The following is a 19,839-nucleotide window of genomic DNA, read 5'->3' as shown; positions in this document are numbered from 1 at the left end:
CTTCAGGCTGGCTTTCAGCTGCGGTCACTTGACTCCGTCCAGAAAATAAAAGTGTCATTCCTACTGCAGGGTCAGGCCAAGTGCTGCTGCTTGTGACTCAGATACAGTGACTAGTTCTTTTTCTACTTTCTCTCGTTCTCCCCCTACATTTCTTTTAACACACACTTCTTGAGGAAAACTCCTGACGCCCTCCTCGTAAGCAGGTAGAAAATAGAGGAACCGTTTGTTGCCATGGCAACCAAATGCAGTAAACACCCATGCTTTTAAGGGCATGATGTTTGATAATATGTTTGCTCATGTCAGGATCTTCTCTCGGCCAAGAGAACATGATTATCCCCGCCCCCCCTCCCCCCAAAAACAAAGTAGACAGATGGGGGGCTTTGCTGCTGTACAACATGCTGTGACCTTACAGCTGTGTTCTTATTCTCATTTGTAATTTGTACACCTGATGTCCTGTTCCTGACATATACGTTTTATATGCATTAGTACATGATCTAAATGTATATGACATATTTTTCTATATTTATGTTACTATCCTGGGAGTGGTGTGATTTACGTAACCGTTCTTTTGAAGTCCACTTAGCATTAGTAATTGAAGTGTCTATACATTACATTTCACAATGAGAAAAATACTTTTGTCCTGACTTTATAGGATTTATAGGCCACGGATAGTGCTCTCAGCAGTTTTTTTTTGTGTGTCTCCACGACTGAGGTTAATACAGGATGCATTATTTTTGATTTACTTCACTTGAATAAGATGACATTCTGACGGGTCACTTTTTACGTAAAAAGTGCTAAATCCAGACGCCCGATGTGGGTTAAAATATGTTTGACTCCCATGTGTTATGTAAGCATGCATGTACAGCACAGGTCGTATGTTACTGTTGACACTTATTGATCTGATTTCACTTTTAACGATGATGGTAATGCTTTTATATCAGCCGAGAAACCTTACCTGAAACGAATTCCCAGTGCTGCTAAATACTGTCCCTCCACAATAAAGCCTGAGGCATACATAAAAATAAAGCATATTTTACATGCAGATCGTTTGAGCCGACAGTGACCTCATGTGGCGAAATAAGGTATTGTTCAATGTCAGTGCTTCCTGTTGACAAGTACAAGTACACGCTTTTTACAGTGCCAAAATAACAGACAAGCCTTTTTTTCAGGTGAATCGAATACATATGGTGTTCCTACATTCAAGCCATCTGCAAAACATCAGACAAAAAAAAAAAAAAAAAAAAAAATAGCCACTTGCTTTATGCAACTTGCATACAAAGATGAAGACGTTACCGTTTCCGCCACTACTTCTGGCTCTTTCACATACATTCTCCTATGAGCCATGATGATGACATAGTCTAGAAATGTGCTTGCATTGATTTAATTGTCCAAACAAGCTCAACCAGTCCAACAAGCTATACAACAAGCTAGAAAAAATGTTTAGCACTTGGGAAAATCTCCTATAGAGAATGTGGATTCAATGTATTGCAAATTTGTGTAGATTTTGTGCAGGTTCAAATAGCTGCAAGAAGGCAGCACACTTATTACTCTGCTCTTGCATATTTATTTCATTCAACTGTTTAATTTTCATTAATAAGAGGCCTAAATTATTTTTTGTCAACTTTCACTTCCTACCCTCAAAGAGCTAGCCTGGTGTATAAATCCAATCTGTTTGTCTCTGCTGCGTTATTTCAACCATGCTAAATTATTCCACGACAATGTCTGCTGTGTCTTTTTTTTTTTTTTTTTTTTTTGTACTCGCAAATAAACATTTCTCCTCCTTAAAAAATCGCCACTGACTTTCTTTCATCAGACACACCCACATATACAAAAGTGTCTATTTTGTATCATTTCAAATTCCACTTTGGTCCGGTATGCAAGTTCATTTTGCCCTCATCACAAGATAGCAATGTCTGGTATAAATGGGAATTGAAATGATGACAAATGTACAAAAATTGCCAGTCTACAATGTTATTTTTTGAGTGTAAATTTATTGTTTTTAAATCAGTCTGTTAATAACTCAGAACATCTTACACTCAAAATGTTTACAGATGCATCTCAATAAATTAGAAGTGAAACATTAAAAAAAGGAAAATACTTGTATATATTTAAAAAAACCAAAAAAAAAACTGTTCTGACCTTCCATATTAAAGACCATTTTTAATCGTTTCTTTTGCAATTGCAATATCCACATTTGAGAGTTGGTGTTTTTGGTAGCTGTGAGCATATTGAAATTACAAAATAAATTAAATCTGACTCTATCCTGATTCTGTGAATATGCATTTGAATTAGTGAATTAAACGATGAAAAAATTCATTGAGATAACACCTGTATTGGAGAATCACAATCAAATCTGTAAATATTTTAAAAGAGAATCCATGGAATTATTGTCACCCTGATACTAAGAGGCTTTGCCAAATATATTCACAATAGTGCAAACACTACAAAATCTGCCTTCCATTAGTTCACTAGTTCCATTATTTTAAATGAATACAACTCCCTCTTTGTAAGAGGCCCATAGTGACATAGAAACACATGTGATACATGCAAAATATCCTGCAGTGAGATGTGTGTAATTTGAAGTACCTGCTCCAAAGTACTATGTATGTCCAAGAACCAGAGACAAAAAACAAACAACCAAAAAAAAAAAAAAAGTCCAAATACAGTCCACTAGGTGGCGTTCCGAGCCATTGCCACACACTTGGAGTCAAATTGTTGCTTGTTTGGTTTCACAAAAGGTTGGTGATTGATATGTTTGTTATAAGGCCAAGAAGACAAAATCTCAAGCTGCTGAGCTAGATTAGTTAAAAACTGGTTTATCCTTTTAATGTTCATTAGAAATAAGCAGTCATTGCTCAACACTCTGCTGATGAAAGTGAATACAATCCAGTTTTGCGTCCTGCGAGATAACAACCATTTTCCCAGCAAGTGATTTTGAGGACACACCCAGCTCGATCTGGCAGCTTAGAACTCATCATCGGACATGATCAGCATGACTTTGTCCGACTTGTGCGAGCCCTTGCTGGCGCTGGAAGTGACTTTCCCGTTGGGGCAAGGCGGGACCACCTCCTGCGTGGACTGCTGCGTGTACTGCTGGTAGGCCGGCGAGAAGTTGTGGATGGCATCTTGCACCATGTCGCCCGGGTTGATGGTCTCCTTCAGACCACTGGAGATGCTCTGCATTGATTGGGTGCTCTCTGTGGGAGACAATTAGGAATGGCAGGTCAATGTTGTAGGATGATGGTACTGTAAGTGATAAGCTTGTAGCGGCACATGTATGTTGTGGTGTCGAACGTTTTTAGGTCAAGGAAAGAAAGTTCAACTACTTTGTGCTTTAGCAACATGCTTACAATGCAAACAATTACAGTGCAGCTCAACCTCTGGCTAGTAGATGTGAATATGAATATCACGGGACCTCTACCAGGCTCTTCTGATGAAGCACAAAGATATTAAACGTCACAGCTCGTGTTTCTTTTTTTTTTTCTTTTATGACAGTAATGCCATATTTACCGATGGATCAAACTACTGTTTGGATTGCTCAATTTATAAAAAGTGATCAGCGTACGTGGTCAAAAATTCATGATTTTTGTTTTTGTTTTATTTTGTCATATATTTATTTTGAGAACTTTTTATTTAGGGAGAATTTATTGCTAATAGTTTTATTTAAAATTTTGCTAAATCCCTGTTTTGGTTATTCCCTTACTATGAATCTCACCATGATCTAAAAACCAAGGTACATCCATCCATCCATCCATCCATCCATTTTCCTGACCGCTTATTCCACACAAGCGTCACAGGGGGTGCTGGCGCCTATCTCAGCTGGCTATGGGCAGTAGGCGGGGTACACCCTGGACTGGTTTCCAGCCAATTGCAGAGCACACAGAGACGAACAACCATCCATGCTCACAAGCACCCCTAGGGACAATTCGGAGCACCCAATTTACCTGCCATGCATGTCGGTGGAATGTGGGAGGAGACCGGAGTACCCGGAGAAGACCCACGCGGGCACGGGGAGAACATGCAAACTCCACCCAGGAAAGCCGAAGCCTGGATTCGAACCCGAGTCCTCAGAAATGGGAGGCGGACGTGCTAACCACTAATCCACCGAGCCCCGCCCACCAAGGTACATATTGAACTTTTTTTTTTCTTCTTTTTTTAAACGTACCCAAACACCCCCTTAGTAAGCGACACTGTGTAAGCATATGTATAAAGTACAGCGACTTACTTTTTTAAAGGGGAAGTCAACCCATTTTTTTTTTGTTTTTTACAACAATATGTTCTCTGCAGTCTCACTAGTCTAAATATGGTATTCTGGTTAATATTGTGTTAGTGGAAGATGAGTTAAGCAGCAAAATCCAGCAGTTTTGATAAATATCAGAAGGCGACCATTTTGCCACTTGCTGTTGAGTTGCTCAGGTCTCAGGTAACAAACAATCACAGCTCAGCTTCAGAAAACAGGTGAGCTGTGATTAGTCGTTGCCTGAGCCCTGAGCAACTGTGATGGCAAAATGGCCATCCACTGAGATGGCTAAAAGCGGCTGGATTTTGCTGCATAACTCATATTCCACAAATGTAATAGGTCATGTCGTGAGGTCACATATGACATATTGGCAAGAAATATTTAAGGTTGACTTCCCTTTCAAGGTTTTGAACTTCCTTTGCAACTGTCACCAGAGATACCAGCAACAATGGTCATACACCCAGCCAAGTCAAATATTTTCTTCGCAATAAAAATATTCTATGTGCCCTCAGTAGACTAACCACGCTTTAAATATTGCCAGGTCACGTGACATTCGAAATCCAAGCCCGAAGGCACTTTGGTGCTGCATAAAATGTCAGCCTCCTCTGATCGATCAAAATGTTGTTTTTTGTGTGTGTGTGTGTGTGTTTTTTTTTTTCCTTCTGCTTAAATATTATTCTACCATCCACATAACCGGAATACTGTGTTTAGACTAGTGGCGGCTCAGACAGAGAACATAACATTGCAAAGAAAATTTGGACTTGATTATCGCTTTTAAGCATGAAAATCAAACCCTTTCAAATATAAAACATATTTAGCTGTTGTAATCTTGGCTGTGTGCCCACCTGATGCTCATGACTCAACGTGCAAAGACGAGCACCTCCCAGCTTGTTTACTTCAAGCAATTGGAAAGCAATTTCACTCACGTGGCACATCGCTCTTCTTCTCCTGGTAGACAGTGCAGGTGAAGGCGTATCGCAGGGCGATGGCGGCGAAGAACATCTCTATGCAGATGATGAAGTTCTGCCATCCAGCCGCCACCGTGCCGGCGCCGACTTCTTGTCCGTCGATATAGAGCGCGTTGGGAATGACGCCGCAGCGCTCCAGGATGGCCAGAACCATGCCTTCAACGCACACAACTTCATTAGTTGTCGCTTCTGCATGTAAATCTTCCACGGAGACGTTACCTTGCCAGAAGGACAAGAAGATGACAGACTTGATCGTGAGGAACTTGAGCACGGGCTCATATGGCCTGAGCAGGTCACTGGTGGCAAAGAAGAAGAGGAAGAGGGCGTAGAGCGACAGGCTGACGGAGAAGTTGTAGATGATGGTGATGTACAAGTATCCCCCGTTCACGCTGCGTACAAGATGACAGGGGAAAAAAAAAAAAACAACAACAACAACATGATGACAATTGGCTTCATTACTCATTCATTATTCATCTTGGTACAATTCAGCATTTGAGAAACGGAAACTGGTAATTTCTATCTTCATTATTGTGTTTGTCCTAAGAGGTTTGTATTTCAGACTGGTGAGTCATGGATAATTAGAGCCATACAACACAGGTGGCCTCCTGTTTCAACACGTAGCTAATGGGGGCCTCGTCTCAACTTTGTACCCTCGTATGCATCTGATCAACGAGTTGTGTTTATTTAACTGTCAGCCTGCCGTTACTCATCCTGGAGGACGGAATAGTCTAATTGCTGTGACAGGAAGGAGCACACAGCAGGCTGAACAACAATCTGTGAATCACGAGATAATTAAAAAGAAAAGTGGTTATGTTACTCATAAACACAGCAGCAAATATCCACACATACAGACAGCAGATACACTTTTAGCCCGACAGTAAGAAGCTAGCCATAAAAAGCGGAACGCGTGTCCGTCTCAAGTGGTGTGAAGTAGTTTTAGGAATCAAACCAATGCTAAGAGACACCGACGTGAGGGCTGAAGATGGAATGTAAAAATAAGAGCTTTTGAGGACTCCACCACCATTAGGACAAACCAAGTGGCTGGAAAAGCAGCAGCGAATAAATGAAACGCAAATGAATGAAATGCAAAAACAGCAACAGGGGTTTAAAAAAAAAATAAAAATAAAAAAAGCGGTGCAGCTCACTTAAAATCCCCGTCGTGGTATCTGCCGTAGGCCTGCAGGATGATGGTGATGGCTGCCATGATGGGTTTGACGATGCAGAACTGAAGAGTTGCCTGGAAAACACACACAATACAATACAACAGATACACACCTATTGAGCCTGAATACAAGAGCTGCATCATACATTCAACAGTGCGCAGGTGTTATTATGAAATAAGTATATAACACTTTATTATTGAGCTTGTTGTTGCTTGCAGCCATTTACAACTGCGCTGAGCTGTTTGGAATATCTTAGCTGGTTTGAAAGAGGCAAAATAAAATGAAAAAAAAGACATACATTGAATCTCGTTTGCGAGCGTCCAAAGAGTGTATACAGTATACACAGAGAAGTTCCCATCTTTGACATCCTCTTTGCTGCATTATGAGCATTGTCAAAATCCAAAGAGGATTTCAATCAAAAGTGGAGACCAACTGGTGGCCACATCTGCCGGGTGAGGTTAACACAGGTTGACCCTCACGTGACTCTCTCAACAGCAATCCCAATGCTGTGGCATTCGAAGGCAACGGACTGACCACTTGAAAAGGTGGGTCAAGGTGGGCTTTACTGAATGGCATGAATAATCATCCGTACAGTCTCAGCTTGTCCTTTGCGGAAGCTCTGGTGCCATTTTGTCTGTCAGCGTGTGCAAAGAAAAACAAGGCGGCATGATAGCCTCTGTGTGACAAGTGTGACATTCAAGAGGACACGGAGCACGTCCAAAAGTCAACTGTATTTCCTGTCTCAAATTAATTGAGAGCAAGAGAGACAGCACCCACGCAGCGAGGTGTTATTTACCGGTAACACCTTTAACATTGAATGATTCACAATGTGCCCACTTTGTCCGCAGCTTTCATTGCAGGTATATTTCATAAAGGAGAGGACCCAGCAGTAGAGTGACTTGAGAAGAAAGTGCATTACAGTCAGTCAACATTTTTATTTTGCTAAGTGTGTTGGCAACCTACTGGCATTTTCCATTAAAAATGACTAAATCAATTTTTAATTATCAATTCCCAGCTCGGAATGACCCGAGGCTTCTTCTTTTCATACAATTTGCACTTGCGATAGTTCACTGGTGGCAACTATCGACAGGCCAGTCGTGTTGCGTCCTCCCGAGTATTAATTAAAAGCAAAGCTACTCCGCTCTGACTTACAGTACAAGCACCCCAAAGCTAAGCTTCTAAAATTGATCAAGTTTGACTTATGCAAGTAGTATTCTTTTTTTTTTTTTAAGACTTAGTTCAATAGTGTTGACGTACATGCTAGCACCAGACATGAATTTTTTGACAACTGCTTGCACATTCTAATTTCTATCCTCTCTATCAATTTGAAAGTCACGGAGAAGCCAACCATGTCAGCCACCTTGTGTTCAGGGGTAATTTACATCATCATTAACTCCATCATAGGCTCAAAAATGATGTGCATTTCCTTATTTTAAAAGAGAAATACTATGGGAAATGGACATTTTAATGTCTTCTATACAAACGGTTAGTTCTTTTGACTGCCCGCCCACCCATTAAGTATGAAACAGAACGACATGCCACAAATATATACAGACACTGTAAAGACACCTATAAATTGTTTAAACTTGTTAAATAGTTTGCTTTAAAACTACAGCGGATCCCTTGTGCCCAATTCACACTGACTGCAGAGCGGTTTCCGTATGGCATCCGTACGGACTGCAATTCACATCAAGTGCGTTACGTGAGCTGTACATGTTTGGAAATCTGGAAACGCTGGGGTTCGCGCTGAAGAGCTGAGTTCACGCGATAACAGCAGTGTATATAGAGCTTGCATTTGTAAACAATAGCCACACTTGCCTGTCGTTCACATCAATATGCTTTTGGGACATTAGTTCTGGGACTTCTACCATGACTCTTCTACCATGGCTAAGTATGTTTTGTATTTAAATAGTGTTTACTTTATTTTGAGCTTGTTTTTTGTCTTTTAAATGTCCCATTCATGTCAAGCTATGTAGGTATGGCCGCCCACAAAAAGAGTTCACAAACGGTTTTATTTTGAAATATACCGGATTTACCTTGGTGCCGACGCCTGACTTCCTGACCAGCGTGTGTAATTTCTTCAGCTTCATGAAAATCTGCATGCGGAATCCGGAAAAAATAGAAACTGTTTGCAGTTCCTCATCCGATACGCTCTGCACTGAAGCTGGTGTGAATTGACACGCAGACTCAAATGCTTTCTATTTTTTGCGGCGTCCGTACGAATGCCGTTACGCATCCGTTACGCATTCAGTGTGAATTGAGCAAAAAAAAACAATGTTGCTCAGTTTGAACAATTTAGAAATTTTACCATACTTTCTTTATTGCAATTTGTGAAGTCAAAGTAACAGCAAACCGAGGCTTACCTGTTTGCAAAATCTTAAAAATCCAATGGAGTAGCTCATCCCACCCAGACAGCAGGTGCCATATAGGCAGCTTGACCTGCACAGAAAAGAGGAAAGCATTCAGAATCATTGCTGATGTCTGTGTGAATGCAGTACATGTCCTAACATTGTTATACACCTACAGAGCTCAGCTAACCACTGCCAAGTTGAAGTGTTGAGAGCCTGTCAGTCTGATAGTGTCAATCAAAACTGAGGAGTTATTTTAGAAAAGCCACAATAAGTGGCATGTCATTACAAATGAAACAAACATATGAATTAATCTTCCATGCATAAGAAGACGTAGAGGAAGAGAACTCACTGAATAGGCTTCCCTCGAATCTCGGACATGATTGCACTCTCTCCTCCCAGGTATTCAAAGGATAGGCTCAGGAAATTATAAATGACAAATGCTGGGGGAAAAAAATACAGTTACTTGAGGAAAAAAAAAGAAAAAAAAAAGATTTGACACATTGTACAGTGCAAGCCAGCTATTTCAAAACTCTCAAATAAGTTCCAATCACCTTCAAATGTAACTTCATTTAAAGGAGGCCAAGGCAAGTTGGGCGCGATAAAGAATAATTAGTGCTACATTATGGAACAATAAATGTTTCACTTCTTACATTAAGAGGCTTGCAAGGGTTGTGTGTCTTGGAAATCCCTTTCTAATCCTTTGTTGCTATTTAAAGGAGGGATTAAATGAAGCTAATGCAGATGGTGTCCAGTAAAGAGTGGGGGGTTCTGTGCGAGCTGCGATTTACTCGAGGTCGCTGAAGGGATTGGTGTCTTCCTGCCTTCTGACGTGCTGCCGCTATCAGTCAGCCACAAAATTGCCCCACAAACTTGAAACTAATCTGCTCAATATAATTTAGCCCCCCAGTCGCTCTCATATTGGCTTGTGATTCATTTTGCATGGAATCCTCTTTTCCACGGGTGAAATATTTAGCTCGTTAGCATCAATGTATACAGTAATTATTTACAACCCACATCCCATAAGATTTAAGACAAGAGCTGAAAAAAGAATTTTGCCTTTACAGAGATAATAAGGCTGGGTTTTGACTGACACCGTCAATGTGTGATAATTAACTAGAATCTTTATTAAAGTGTATTGTGGTTATTAATGTGGTTTGGAGTGGGGAATTTAATCATACTGTGCATCACAGTACGATTTGTAATATTACACTACCTTACAAAAACAGAAATAACACATTTGACCTCTCAGCATGACACGGTGTCATTCTACAATAACCAAACTGCAGCCCCCATAGTGAATTAAGTGTTAAACATGAAATGCATTGTTGGAAACCGGTGATTCTCAAAGTGCGGCACGAGAACCACCAGTGGTATGCTGGTCCCTCTAGTGGCATTTAAAACAATCACTGCTTAGGAACTATTCAGTTGTACTTAACTTTTGAGAACAATACATTTGCATACAATCATTTCATTTCAGAACAGACGCTACAACATACACAAATGACAAAATCCCTCTTAACAATATTTTATTGGAAAAATGAATACATTTAACTAACCCTTTTTTTTTGGGGGTGGTAAAATAGCATTTCACCAACCTAGCAATCATTTCTTTTTATTATTATTTTTTTTTTCTAGTGAAGTGAGTCAAGAGGAGCGACCAGCCCGGCGGGTGCAGGAGGCGCGCCCGCCCCCCAGCACCCGCCCGCAAACCCTGTATTGTTTCAATTACAAAAAGAACATTACTGTAACACCTTGTAGGAGTATCAACTTTCCACAAAAGGAGAGCTCTAACTGGCAACCGGTGAGGGAAAACTTGTTTGGTGAGTTTCTTGTTTTCACTGCCAAACGCTGGCAATGCGAATGTGGGGGAAGGTTGGGGGATCCCACACGCGCGCACAAAGGACACGTACCTTCATAGCAATCTCGAACTGAGTCAAAGTAGACGTAGTATTGGTTGTTGCTGATGAACAGCAGGCTGAGCCAGGAGTCGAAAGCGTAGATTGGCACTATGAGGAGGATTCGGATGATGTAGCGCTGCTCGTTTGGCACCGTGTAGGAACACAGGTGTGTGTAGATCTGCGAGGATGACACAAAGGATGTGTACAAATATTACAAGAGAGCAGCACATGAAAATCTAAACAACATACTTATTTAACATTTCATATGTATACAAAGTATTCAGAGCATCTGCTTGCACATTATAATGCACATTGCGTGTCCAGCAGTGATATGATTAATTGCTGAATTGCACATGCTTTTTGTGAAGCTATGCCAGAAGAATGCCGCAGCAGAGATTCAAGCTGAGAAGGAATCATTAATTTTCAGAATGGAACTTGCTGCAATGTGCTGATAAGTTAAAAGATTTATTAGAAATAGAGAAAGGGAAGTTTGTGAAATGATGAAAACATTAATAATACAATCATGGCCGCAAATGTCATTTTCCTATCAAGCTGATTCATTGTTTGGCCTGCATAATGTGGCGCAATCCCCAACTACCGGTATATGTTGTACAAAACAACTTCTCCGAACATTTGCAAAAGTAACTCTTACTTCCCTGTTCCTAATGTAGCTTTCATCTCCCTTCCGTTTGGCTGGCTCAAATGTGGTTATGATGACACCTGTCGCTCTAGCATGCCCTTGATTGCTGCAGATGGAGATTGTTTTTATTCCTGCACTGTGGATACAATACTTTTCAAAAAATGATGTATAGGTGGACATAGCCTGAGCCAAGGCTCACAATGAGACCATAAAAAGCAACACCTGGCCGAACTGTAACCTCTGATGATGCTTTACAACTCACTGTGTGAGCAAAGGGCAGCTCCAGTAAATAGCGTCCTTCTGTAACAGTGCTATAGCACAGAAAAGGGATACGCCAAACATCTGTCACCATATAAATCAGTAACTCATATAGAAGAACTGCAACCAGGAGCTTGCTTGTTCCGTATTATTGCCTGTGTGCAGGTGAATACAAAATAGCCCATATTGTCTTGTTATTAGTATGCCATATAGAAACTCATTTACCCCATCAAAAAAAAAATAATCTCCGCCAGTCACCCAAGATGATGATTATTATGACCCATTAGCCGATTAATTGAGCATGAGCTAAAGACTGAAAATGCTTTCCAGAAAAACACGCACGTAGCATTGTGTTCATCCTTGGCAGAAATCTTTAAATAATTAGAATTGATTCATCCAGTGCAAACATTGTTTTATTTGTTGAACTTTGCTTGGTGCACTGTCTCTACATATTTCTCGGCTGGTGACGCAGCATTCCGAGTAAATGATAAAACCACGATAAGCTATCATCACCAGTGGAACCCATGTGTATGCATAAGGACACACATGTTCATAATTTGAACCTTTCTTTTAACTGCAATGTCGTTGTGCGTTAAAACCATAAAAGAGAAGTGGGCATGAAACTGGAGAGAAAGCCGTCGCTATGTAACGACCGGTGACAGCCGAGTGTGGCCTCAAAGAGTGAGCATGGAAAAGGTGAAGTGTGAGGTAATAAACCGTTATGGATGGAACAATTGGTTTTGGTCCCCTAGCGAGGGAGGTGCGCGCGGCGTTTCATTTCCCAGCCATCTCTGATTACACATATTGTGAGGCGCACACACCTGATGCATTCAATAATGTGTACATTAAACCAGTCCGTTCTTGGAAATATATCCTGTACAGTGGTATACAGGGAGTCACAGTTTATGACAGAATTTCATTCCTACAGCGACGACGCAACTCTCATTTGTTCGGTAGTCCCAACACACTGTAGTCTATCATCAACCTATGCCAGGGATGGGTAACTTAAGTGATGGAAGGGGCCACAATTTTTCCATCAGTGCTACTTCCTAACCAGCTGAATGACAAAAATACCACCTTACATTTGTCCATTTGTTTCATAATCAAAACACCAATCAACAATCATAAAAGAGCCACATACTGTGATTTTCCCCAGTGCAAGGGGCTCTCGTGCATAAAGATTAGTATTGAAGGACGGCACAAAACTACAGAAACAGAAAACCAACATAAGGTGCAAGAATTCATTTTGTTTTCCCCCCACAAAAATGGCCTTTGGGGCGGGTACAAAATAAATTCTACAAAAACACTGACTAATGATGGATTTTAGGTGTGCTGTAATTGTTGATCTTTTGTGTACAAAGTCATTTAAGTATATGGAACAGTGGTTAACTTTTTTTTACTCTTGCTTGTTTCATGTAATGTTACTGGAAAAGGTTCTAAATAAAATCCTGCTTACCTGGTGGCACGTGATGAGCAAGGCGGACCACACAAAGATGCCGGAGAGGGCGCGAGCCGCCATGGTGTTCAGAAAAATCTCGTCTTCCAGGATGGTGCCATTGGCCGTGCGAATGATGGTCATGTTGGAGACGTCTGTCCTGTCTGGGAGTATGGAGGCGCTCAGGTGGACGATGGAAGTATTCTCCAGTGACTCGTCCATGTCTGTCAAGGAGATGCTCATCTGAGAAACACACAATGAGAGCTAACTTTGTCATAGAAAATAAACTTGGAGTTTATATTGTTTGCTAAATAATTTGGTACACTTTCACAAACACTTTTCACACACAATGCCATCAGGTTGTACAGCCAAGTATCTAATGTTTTGTCCAAGAAAGCTCACCTTTTCCCGATCGGTGGCGGAGGTGACTTTATCCTGTTTAAAACGACGAAGGAGCGTCCCGGGACAAGTATCAGCAAATCCACATCAGAATTTAATCGCCTTTCAGGGTCGGCGGCCGCACGTGTGAAGAGTCATTTATTAGCGGGCCGTCGAGTACATTCCGACTGGGAGGTTCGACCGTCTGAACTTCCTTGTTTGTCTCAGGTAGGCCACAAGCTTCCACCCTGCGGTCGAAGTCCGGAGGGGAAAAACAAAGAAGACACGCACACACTTTTAAACGACAACAAACTTCAAAGGTTCCGGTTCTACCGTTGAATGTTGAATAAAATATACCAAACACTGTTTGAAAAGCGAAAGTATCGAGGGAAAACGCTGAGGTTTGGGAAGCGAGAGTCCGAGAGGATAAACAGGTTGGTGAAACAGGTGAATGCGTCACGTGACCACCAATCTGCGTGTGTCGTCACTGTGATGCCTTCATGGCCCGAGGAGACGCCTCGGATAAAGCATATATCTCAGTATAGGTTTCACTAGGTACATGATGATTTGTAACAGATCTGAATTAACACTTACGCACTCCTCATTTTTCATTAATTTATTTTTTTACACAAAAACACAAGAGTAGATATTGATGATCATAATCACATTTACCTATATAAAACTATATACAGTATACAGCTTTTTAAAAATGTATAATAAAGACCTGGCCAGCATAAAAAAAATATTAACCCTTAATCAGTTTCAGAAAAGGGAAGAAAAAAAAATACTTAGTGTCTATGATCCTTCTTCGGTTTGAAATTCTTTCAAGATCGCTATAGGTTAGCCCTTCAAAGACCAACATGCGCACGTTTCTGCAGGAACCCGTCCGTGTAAATGTGCTGGCAACAAAGAGTTCTGGGACAGTTTCACCCCAGCACTTTTTATTTATTCTATGTATGAGTACTTTGGGTCAGTGGAGGAAAAGTGATCACAAAACAATGAGATTTAGTTTATTTTTAAACATAAAAGCATAAAATTTGACACACAGTATGTAAGGGTTAATTGGTAGCTAAATGAATCACTCTTTATATTATGAATATATGAAACTGTTGAAAAAAAAAAATCTCTGTATCTCTCTGTGCCTCAGTACCAAATGGCAATAATCTGATGGTTGTGGCCCACTGATCAAAATTATGAATGATGGACAAATCTTATCTGTTGCCAGTTTTATTAAAAATGTCTTCTTACATGATGCTTTAGGATATTTAAATTGCAACATAATAGCATGACAAACCGTGTTCACATGGCAAATGGCAAAACAAGTGAGCGTTATTTTTCCAAACCGGTAAAATATGACTATAACATTTGTTACAGGTTGCTAAAAATAAACTGGGGGAAAAAAAAAAAAAAAAAAAAAGGGGAGATTATGAGGCATCCTTATGTCCATTTTGAACCTTGCTACCAAACTTGACAGCTTTTGATGAGTTCTTTCATTTGCTTAATTGCATCTACTGAAGAGTCCTTGAGCGCCAGTCCCAGTAAGACGGGCCTGTTGCCGGCTTCTTGCGATACAAATGTTCCCAGGTGCTTGCCACACACATGTGTCATTGGCTGAAAACAAAAAGAAAATATATAGAAAACAGAACAGTAGCACATTTCACTTAATAACAAATTTATCTTGCATACCTCGTCCTTTCCCAGCAGCACTTTGGTGGAGAATATCGAAGTGCTGAAGTCATCGCACCTGGACTCGGGCGAGACGGACACCAGCGTTCCGATCTTACCGTACTGTGTTATGACAATAAATATGTAATTACTGAACTTTGTGCAGACAACTTGCGTGGCGATGCCGTTGATTTCTTTCTGCGTCTGTCTGGATGAGATGATGGGCTCAGCCGCAGACATGGCGTGAACCTTAGGAGGAAAACACCACAGTTCAGGAATATTTTATTATATAGCGCCTTAAAACAGCCTGAACTGTCACAAAGCGCTTTACAGAAACACAAAAAACAAACATAACATAACATAAAACATTAACACCAACACAATACAATCACAACAAATCAACATCCTTCCATTCTATAAAGGACCGTTCTTGGACACCCGTCAACTACATTATTTCACCACAGAACTGGCCGGGAATACTCTCGAAGTATCAGGACAACATTGCCTTCAAAATAATTCATTCTAAAATCCGCTCTTCGTCTGGCGACAGTGACTTTTGTGTGACGTTTGCTACCCCGATGCTAAGATTAGCCACGCAATTGCTACGCGGTTTCATTACAAATTGAGAAAAAAAAGGACAAGAGCAGCTTTACTATTTCAAGGTTGAAGAGATTCCTTACCTTTCGTTAACCACTGGGACGCTTCACTTAAAGAAAAAAACGCATGAATGTGTTGCATGGAAAGTTAGCCAAACATGCTTCGTGTTTTGGTTTCAACTTGAACAAGCGTAGCAAAACGGCGTCGGCGTCATGACGTCATGACGCTGCTCTTCCGGGTTACGTTCGACTGCTCAATCCTCATCTCGCCAATATGGAATAATAATAATAATAATAATAATAATAATAATAATAATAATAATAATAATAATAATAATAATAATAACAATAATAATAATAATAATAATAATAATAAACACATAAATAAACATAGGAAAAACAATGCTAACAACAATAATACGACGAAGAAAACATAAAATATATTAGCGCAGTAAATACATAAACGACAACAGATTTTATCCTGGTACAGAACTTGATTTGGTGGATGTTTTTTTTTTCCCCCCCAAGACCCGGCTTTTTCCATTAATTACAATTGATACAGTGCTGCTGCTGTTGTTGCTGCTGCAGTTGTTGTTGCTGCTGCTGCTGCTGCTACTACTACTACCACAAACCATAACTACTACTACTACTACTACTACTACTAGGCCTACTAGTAGGCCTACTGATGATGATGATTGTGATGATGATACTAATATTACTATATGAAGGAAGTAAAGAAGCAACTAATGGGGGAAAAAATACAGAGAAAACAAACAAATACAGTAGATAAACGAATGAATGAATAAATAAATATTTTTTCATTTGCTTCGTAGGATATACTGTAGGGTTTTTTTTTCTTTAGATTTTTGATTACAGTAAATCATAAACTGTACATCCTTTTCTGTACCACCCATCATTATGTAATTAAAGTGTCAGGGCAAGGTTAAAGTCCTAAGCTGTTTTATTTTCTTGTTACTGCAGGGATAATTTAATGGAAAACTTTTATAACTTTGCTTGACGCTGCTAAACTTGATTCCACAAAGTGGAACAAGACATTCTGGCAAGAAATCAGAGGAATGCTTGAATTTACTATGAGCGGAGCTAATTTTAGATGTCATATGTTTTTTGTTTTTTGTTTTTTTAAGTTTAAATTTAAACATTTCAACCTCCAACTGGAGGCAAAGCGTGTATGTTTTGTGGCATAGATGTTTGAAGCCCCCACATCCTCACAGCAGGGGAAAGGGGGCAGGAAAATTTCAAATCTGCATGACTTCTCTCATCTGGTGGATTTCTTTTGTAATGGGCCATACTAATAACCTCTTTAAACCAACGTGACATTTGAACAGAACGAGGGCACAGATAAGCAGACGCAGCTTCATGCTAGACGAGCGCCCGAGGAAATTTCACAGTCATCAAAAGTGCTTACAAGACTTTTTTTTTTATATTTTATTTTTTTTATTCCAGGTGGATGTAAAGCCCCAGTGAAGTCTGCAAGTGCTGCATCAGGCTGATCCGAAAGGCAGCGTCCCTGTGACACATTTGCAATGTCAAACGGAGCGCCAGACTCAGCAGAATTGCTATGCATTGTGGGTAGGTAGCAGCGTGGTTGAAATTGGTAGGACAAAACTGAGCATGTTGTCATCTTGCCACTGAAAAACGGCTCCCCAAATATCAATAAAGAACATGTCAGCATTAATGCATGGAGACTTTAAGAACACGAGGTGTTCAGAAGTTATATCCCTGCATGAGTATTTGTATTAAAAACAGTTTTTCATAAACCTAATAAATATGCCAACATAAAGTGGAACCACAATTGCCCTGTGTTTGGATATGTTGGATATGAGCAAAGTATTCCAGGAAAAATATGCCCCAAAGGTAGCACAAGACTCCACCATCATACATGACATCATCCGTATTACCACACATTTCCACACGGCTGACATGGCTCCTGTAGTCTACCTGCCTGTAAATTATATGTCAGGCTGGTAAAATGTTATCTATGTGCTAGTATCAGAGCTTTTTTTTTTTTTTTTTAAGATTAAAAGTACTGTACAGATATACAGTATTGGCAGTATGACTGATACTGTTATTGGTATGGATACATCCCCAGTGTGAATGCTTGTTTGTCCACACTTAGTCCACAAGCTTAGCCCTTACCTGCTAGATTTAAAAAAGAATCCATTTAGTTTTGGGCCTATGACGCTATTAAGAACAGGTGCTGCTGAAAAAAAAAGGGATGGCTAGATGTTTGAAATTAAATATAATCAAATTCCTAAAATAATGGGCAAAGTAATATTTTCAGGGGGTTTTCTTCAGAAAACACAAAAAACTGAAACAAACACTGATTCTATTTATAATTAATTTCATTTTAGGGGTTAACTATGGATGTAGCTGATTTTAGCAAGGTGGCCAGCATCCTCAGGTGATATTTAATTTAAGAGGAAGTCAAGATTTGGATGATGACCCACCCACTTCCCTGACGATGACCACAGGTTTGCTCCTCAGTACGACTCCCGGTAAAGTGCACAAATTAAGCCAACTTTGAAGCTCTTAACTAAGCTTAACACTAGTGTCGCTGCAGAGGGCAGTCAGTGTCATGCTATGCATGTTTAAAATAGACTAAATAAAAACATCAACTTTCCAGCAGTTGAAATGTTCCGAATCAGAGCTCCCTCCGTGGGATCCCACTAATTTTCAATGAAAGCTTGGTAGTTGGCTACGAGCGGGCCTACCCATAATGCACCGCACCGCTATGTGCACTTTGTTTATTGTGATGTCTTTTCAGTCAACAGCAAGTGGCAAAATGGCTGCCCCAAGATGGATAAAAAAGGGTGGAATTTGGCGCTTAATTCATATTCCACAAACGCAATATTAATCAAAGTGCCGTGTTTGGACTAGTGGAACCACATAGAACATATTATTCTGAAGCAATATTTTTACTTGACGTCCTCTTTCGGCAAAACAATATATATATTTTCAAAATATTATTTTAAGAGAGTGACGATATAAAGTACTGTAGACAAGTGGGTTGTACATTTATGTTTGCAGCTCCTAGCTTTTTCTGATTTTGTGGTTGAATGTGTTCAAACACACGTACACACATCATCACCACCACTTGGCTGTTTTTTCCTTCACTGAAAAGTTGAAAACCAAAGTTGCACCTTGACGGTCAATCAATGATTTTGGAAGGCTCTCCAAGGGAGCTCACTTACATTGTCTGCCAGACACTCGGTGTCAAAATGTCACTTCAGCTGTAAATGTGTTTTTGGAGAGAATTCTACCAATCACCTGGCTGCCCGGAATCTCACACCTGCTCGCAACGGTGAATCAAATTCATGGAGATGGACGCTTGGCAAGAAGAAACACTTTACACAACACATACCAACACACCCTATTATTACCCTGGTGGCCACTAGAGTGCTGTGCTGTATTGCAGATGGACCATTTGCTGTGACATTTGAAAGTTGCACTTCAGCCACATGGGATTTGACCACAGAGGCCACTTTCCATCGAGTGTTTTTGAAAATACAAGACAAGGATAAACCGAAAGAGGGATGGCAACATGCTCAGTGCATTTGTATGAAAGCCTTGACAACTTTTTTCTTCCCACTGCCAAAAAAAAAAAAAAAAAACACTCAATCTTGCCTTGCCTTTTCAGCACTCTTTATTTAGATGGATAGGATTTAGATGAGCTCAGTGAAAGTTTTTAGCCTGGCACGTTTTATTGAGAAACTGATCAGAAGGGAAACTTGTAGTGATCAAATTACATGCACGCAAAAAAAAAAAAAAAAAGTGTATAAAAACCTCACTGCTTATAATCCTTGTAAAGTTTTTTTGTTTTTTTCCCCCAGCTTCTTTCCACATTCCATAAACATTCATTTTAGGTTAATTGAAGACTCCATTTTGTGTACAAGGTGAGAATGAGAGCGTGAAATTTGTTTGTCTACATGTGGCCCGGGATTGGCTTGCGACCAGTCCAGGGTGTTCTCCATCTCTCGTTCAAAGTGAGCTGGGATAAGCACCAGCTTACCTGCAAACTAATGAGGACAGACACAAAATGAAAATGGATGTTTGCTAATCTTACAATTAGGTGGCCTGGTCGTCCATTTGGCTACCCAGTCTGGCCCACATTTCAGAGGTCTTGGGTTTGAATCTTGACTCAGACCATTCCCGTGTAGAATTTGGATGTTTTCCGGGTGCTTCTTTTAATTAAGTCGATTGAAGAATCGAAATTGTCTATAGGTGAG

General features: G+C 40.2%; 3 protein-coding genes across 5 annotated transcripts in view; all 3 read right to left on the bottom strand.

Annotated features, from left to right (window-relative positions):
* Positions 1 to 1,008, bottom strand: part of ints1 (integrator complex subunit 1) — a 44,543-nt gene extending 43,535 nt beyond the window's left edge. The window contains exon 1 of the mRNA XM_077527572.1: positions 956 to 1,008. The gene's annotated coding sequence lies outside the window, so the exon portion shown is untranslated. The remainder of the gene's footprint in view (positions 1 to 955) is intronic.
* A 1,788-nt stretch (positions 1,009 to 2,796) lies between these two features.
* On the bottom strand, positions 2,797 to 14,097 carry tmem184a (transmembrane protein 184a). 3 transcript variants are annotated; one of them, XM_077527522.1, is made up of 10 exons: positions 13,689 to 13,905; positions 13,356 to 13,579; positions 12,975 to 13,196; positions 10,633 to 10,798; positions 9,072 to 9,162; positions 8,735 to 8,810; positions 6,354 to 6,445; positions 5,428 to 5,597; positions 5,167 to 5,364; positions 2,797 to 3,197 (listed from the first exon to the last, which is right to left on the bottom strand). In XM_077527522.1, exons 3-10 carry the CDS (start codon positions 13,194 to 13,196, stop codon positions 2,965 to 2,967), a joined length of 1,248 nt encoding a protein of 415 aa, XP_077383648.1. In that variant the 5' UTR covers positions 13,356 to 13,579; positions 13,689 to 13,905; the 3' UTR covers positions 2,797 to 2,964. The 3 variants fall into 3 exon arrangements, with proteins under 3 accessions (XP_077383648.1, XP_077383657.1, XP_077383640.1); XM_077527531.1 differs by having other exon boundaries at positions 12,975 to 13,177; positions 13,356 to 14,097; XM_077527514.1 differs by having other exon boundaries at positions 13,356 to 13,905.
* Positions 14,098 to 14,327: 230 nt separating this feature from the next.
* On the bottom strand, positions 14,328 to 15,823 carry psmg3 (proteasome (prosome, macropain) assembly chaperone 3). Its single transcript, XM_077527544.1, has 3 exons — positions 15,677 to 15,823; positions 15,018 to 15,245; positions 14,328 to 14,942 (listed from the first exon to the last, which is right to left on the bottom strand). The coding sequence occupies exons 2-3, from the start codon at positions 15,234 to 15,236 to the stop codon at positions 14,790 to 14,792; spliced, it is 372 nt and encodes a 123-aa protein (XP_077383670.1). The 5' UTR covers positions 15,237 to 15,245; positions 15,677 to 15,823; the 3' UTR covers positions 14,328 to 14,789.
* Positions 15,824 to 19,839: the final 4,016 nt, after the last annotated feature.

This window comes from Festucalex cinctus, chromosome 1 (assembly GCF_051991245.1).
Source record: "Festucalex cinctus isolate MCC-2025b chromosome 1, RoL_Fcin_1.0, whole genome shotgun sequence".
Taxonomy (NCBI): Eukaryota; Metazoa; Chordata; class Actinopteri; order Syngnathiformes; family Syngnathidae; genus Festucalex; species Festucalex cinctus.
Note: the sequence above shows the minus strand (reverse complement) of the source record. Positions and strands in the feature narration are given on the sequence as shown.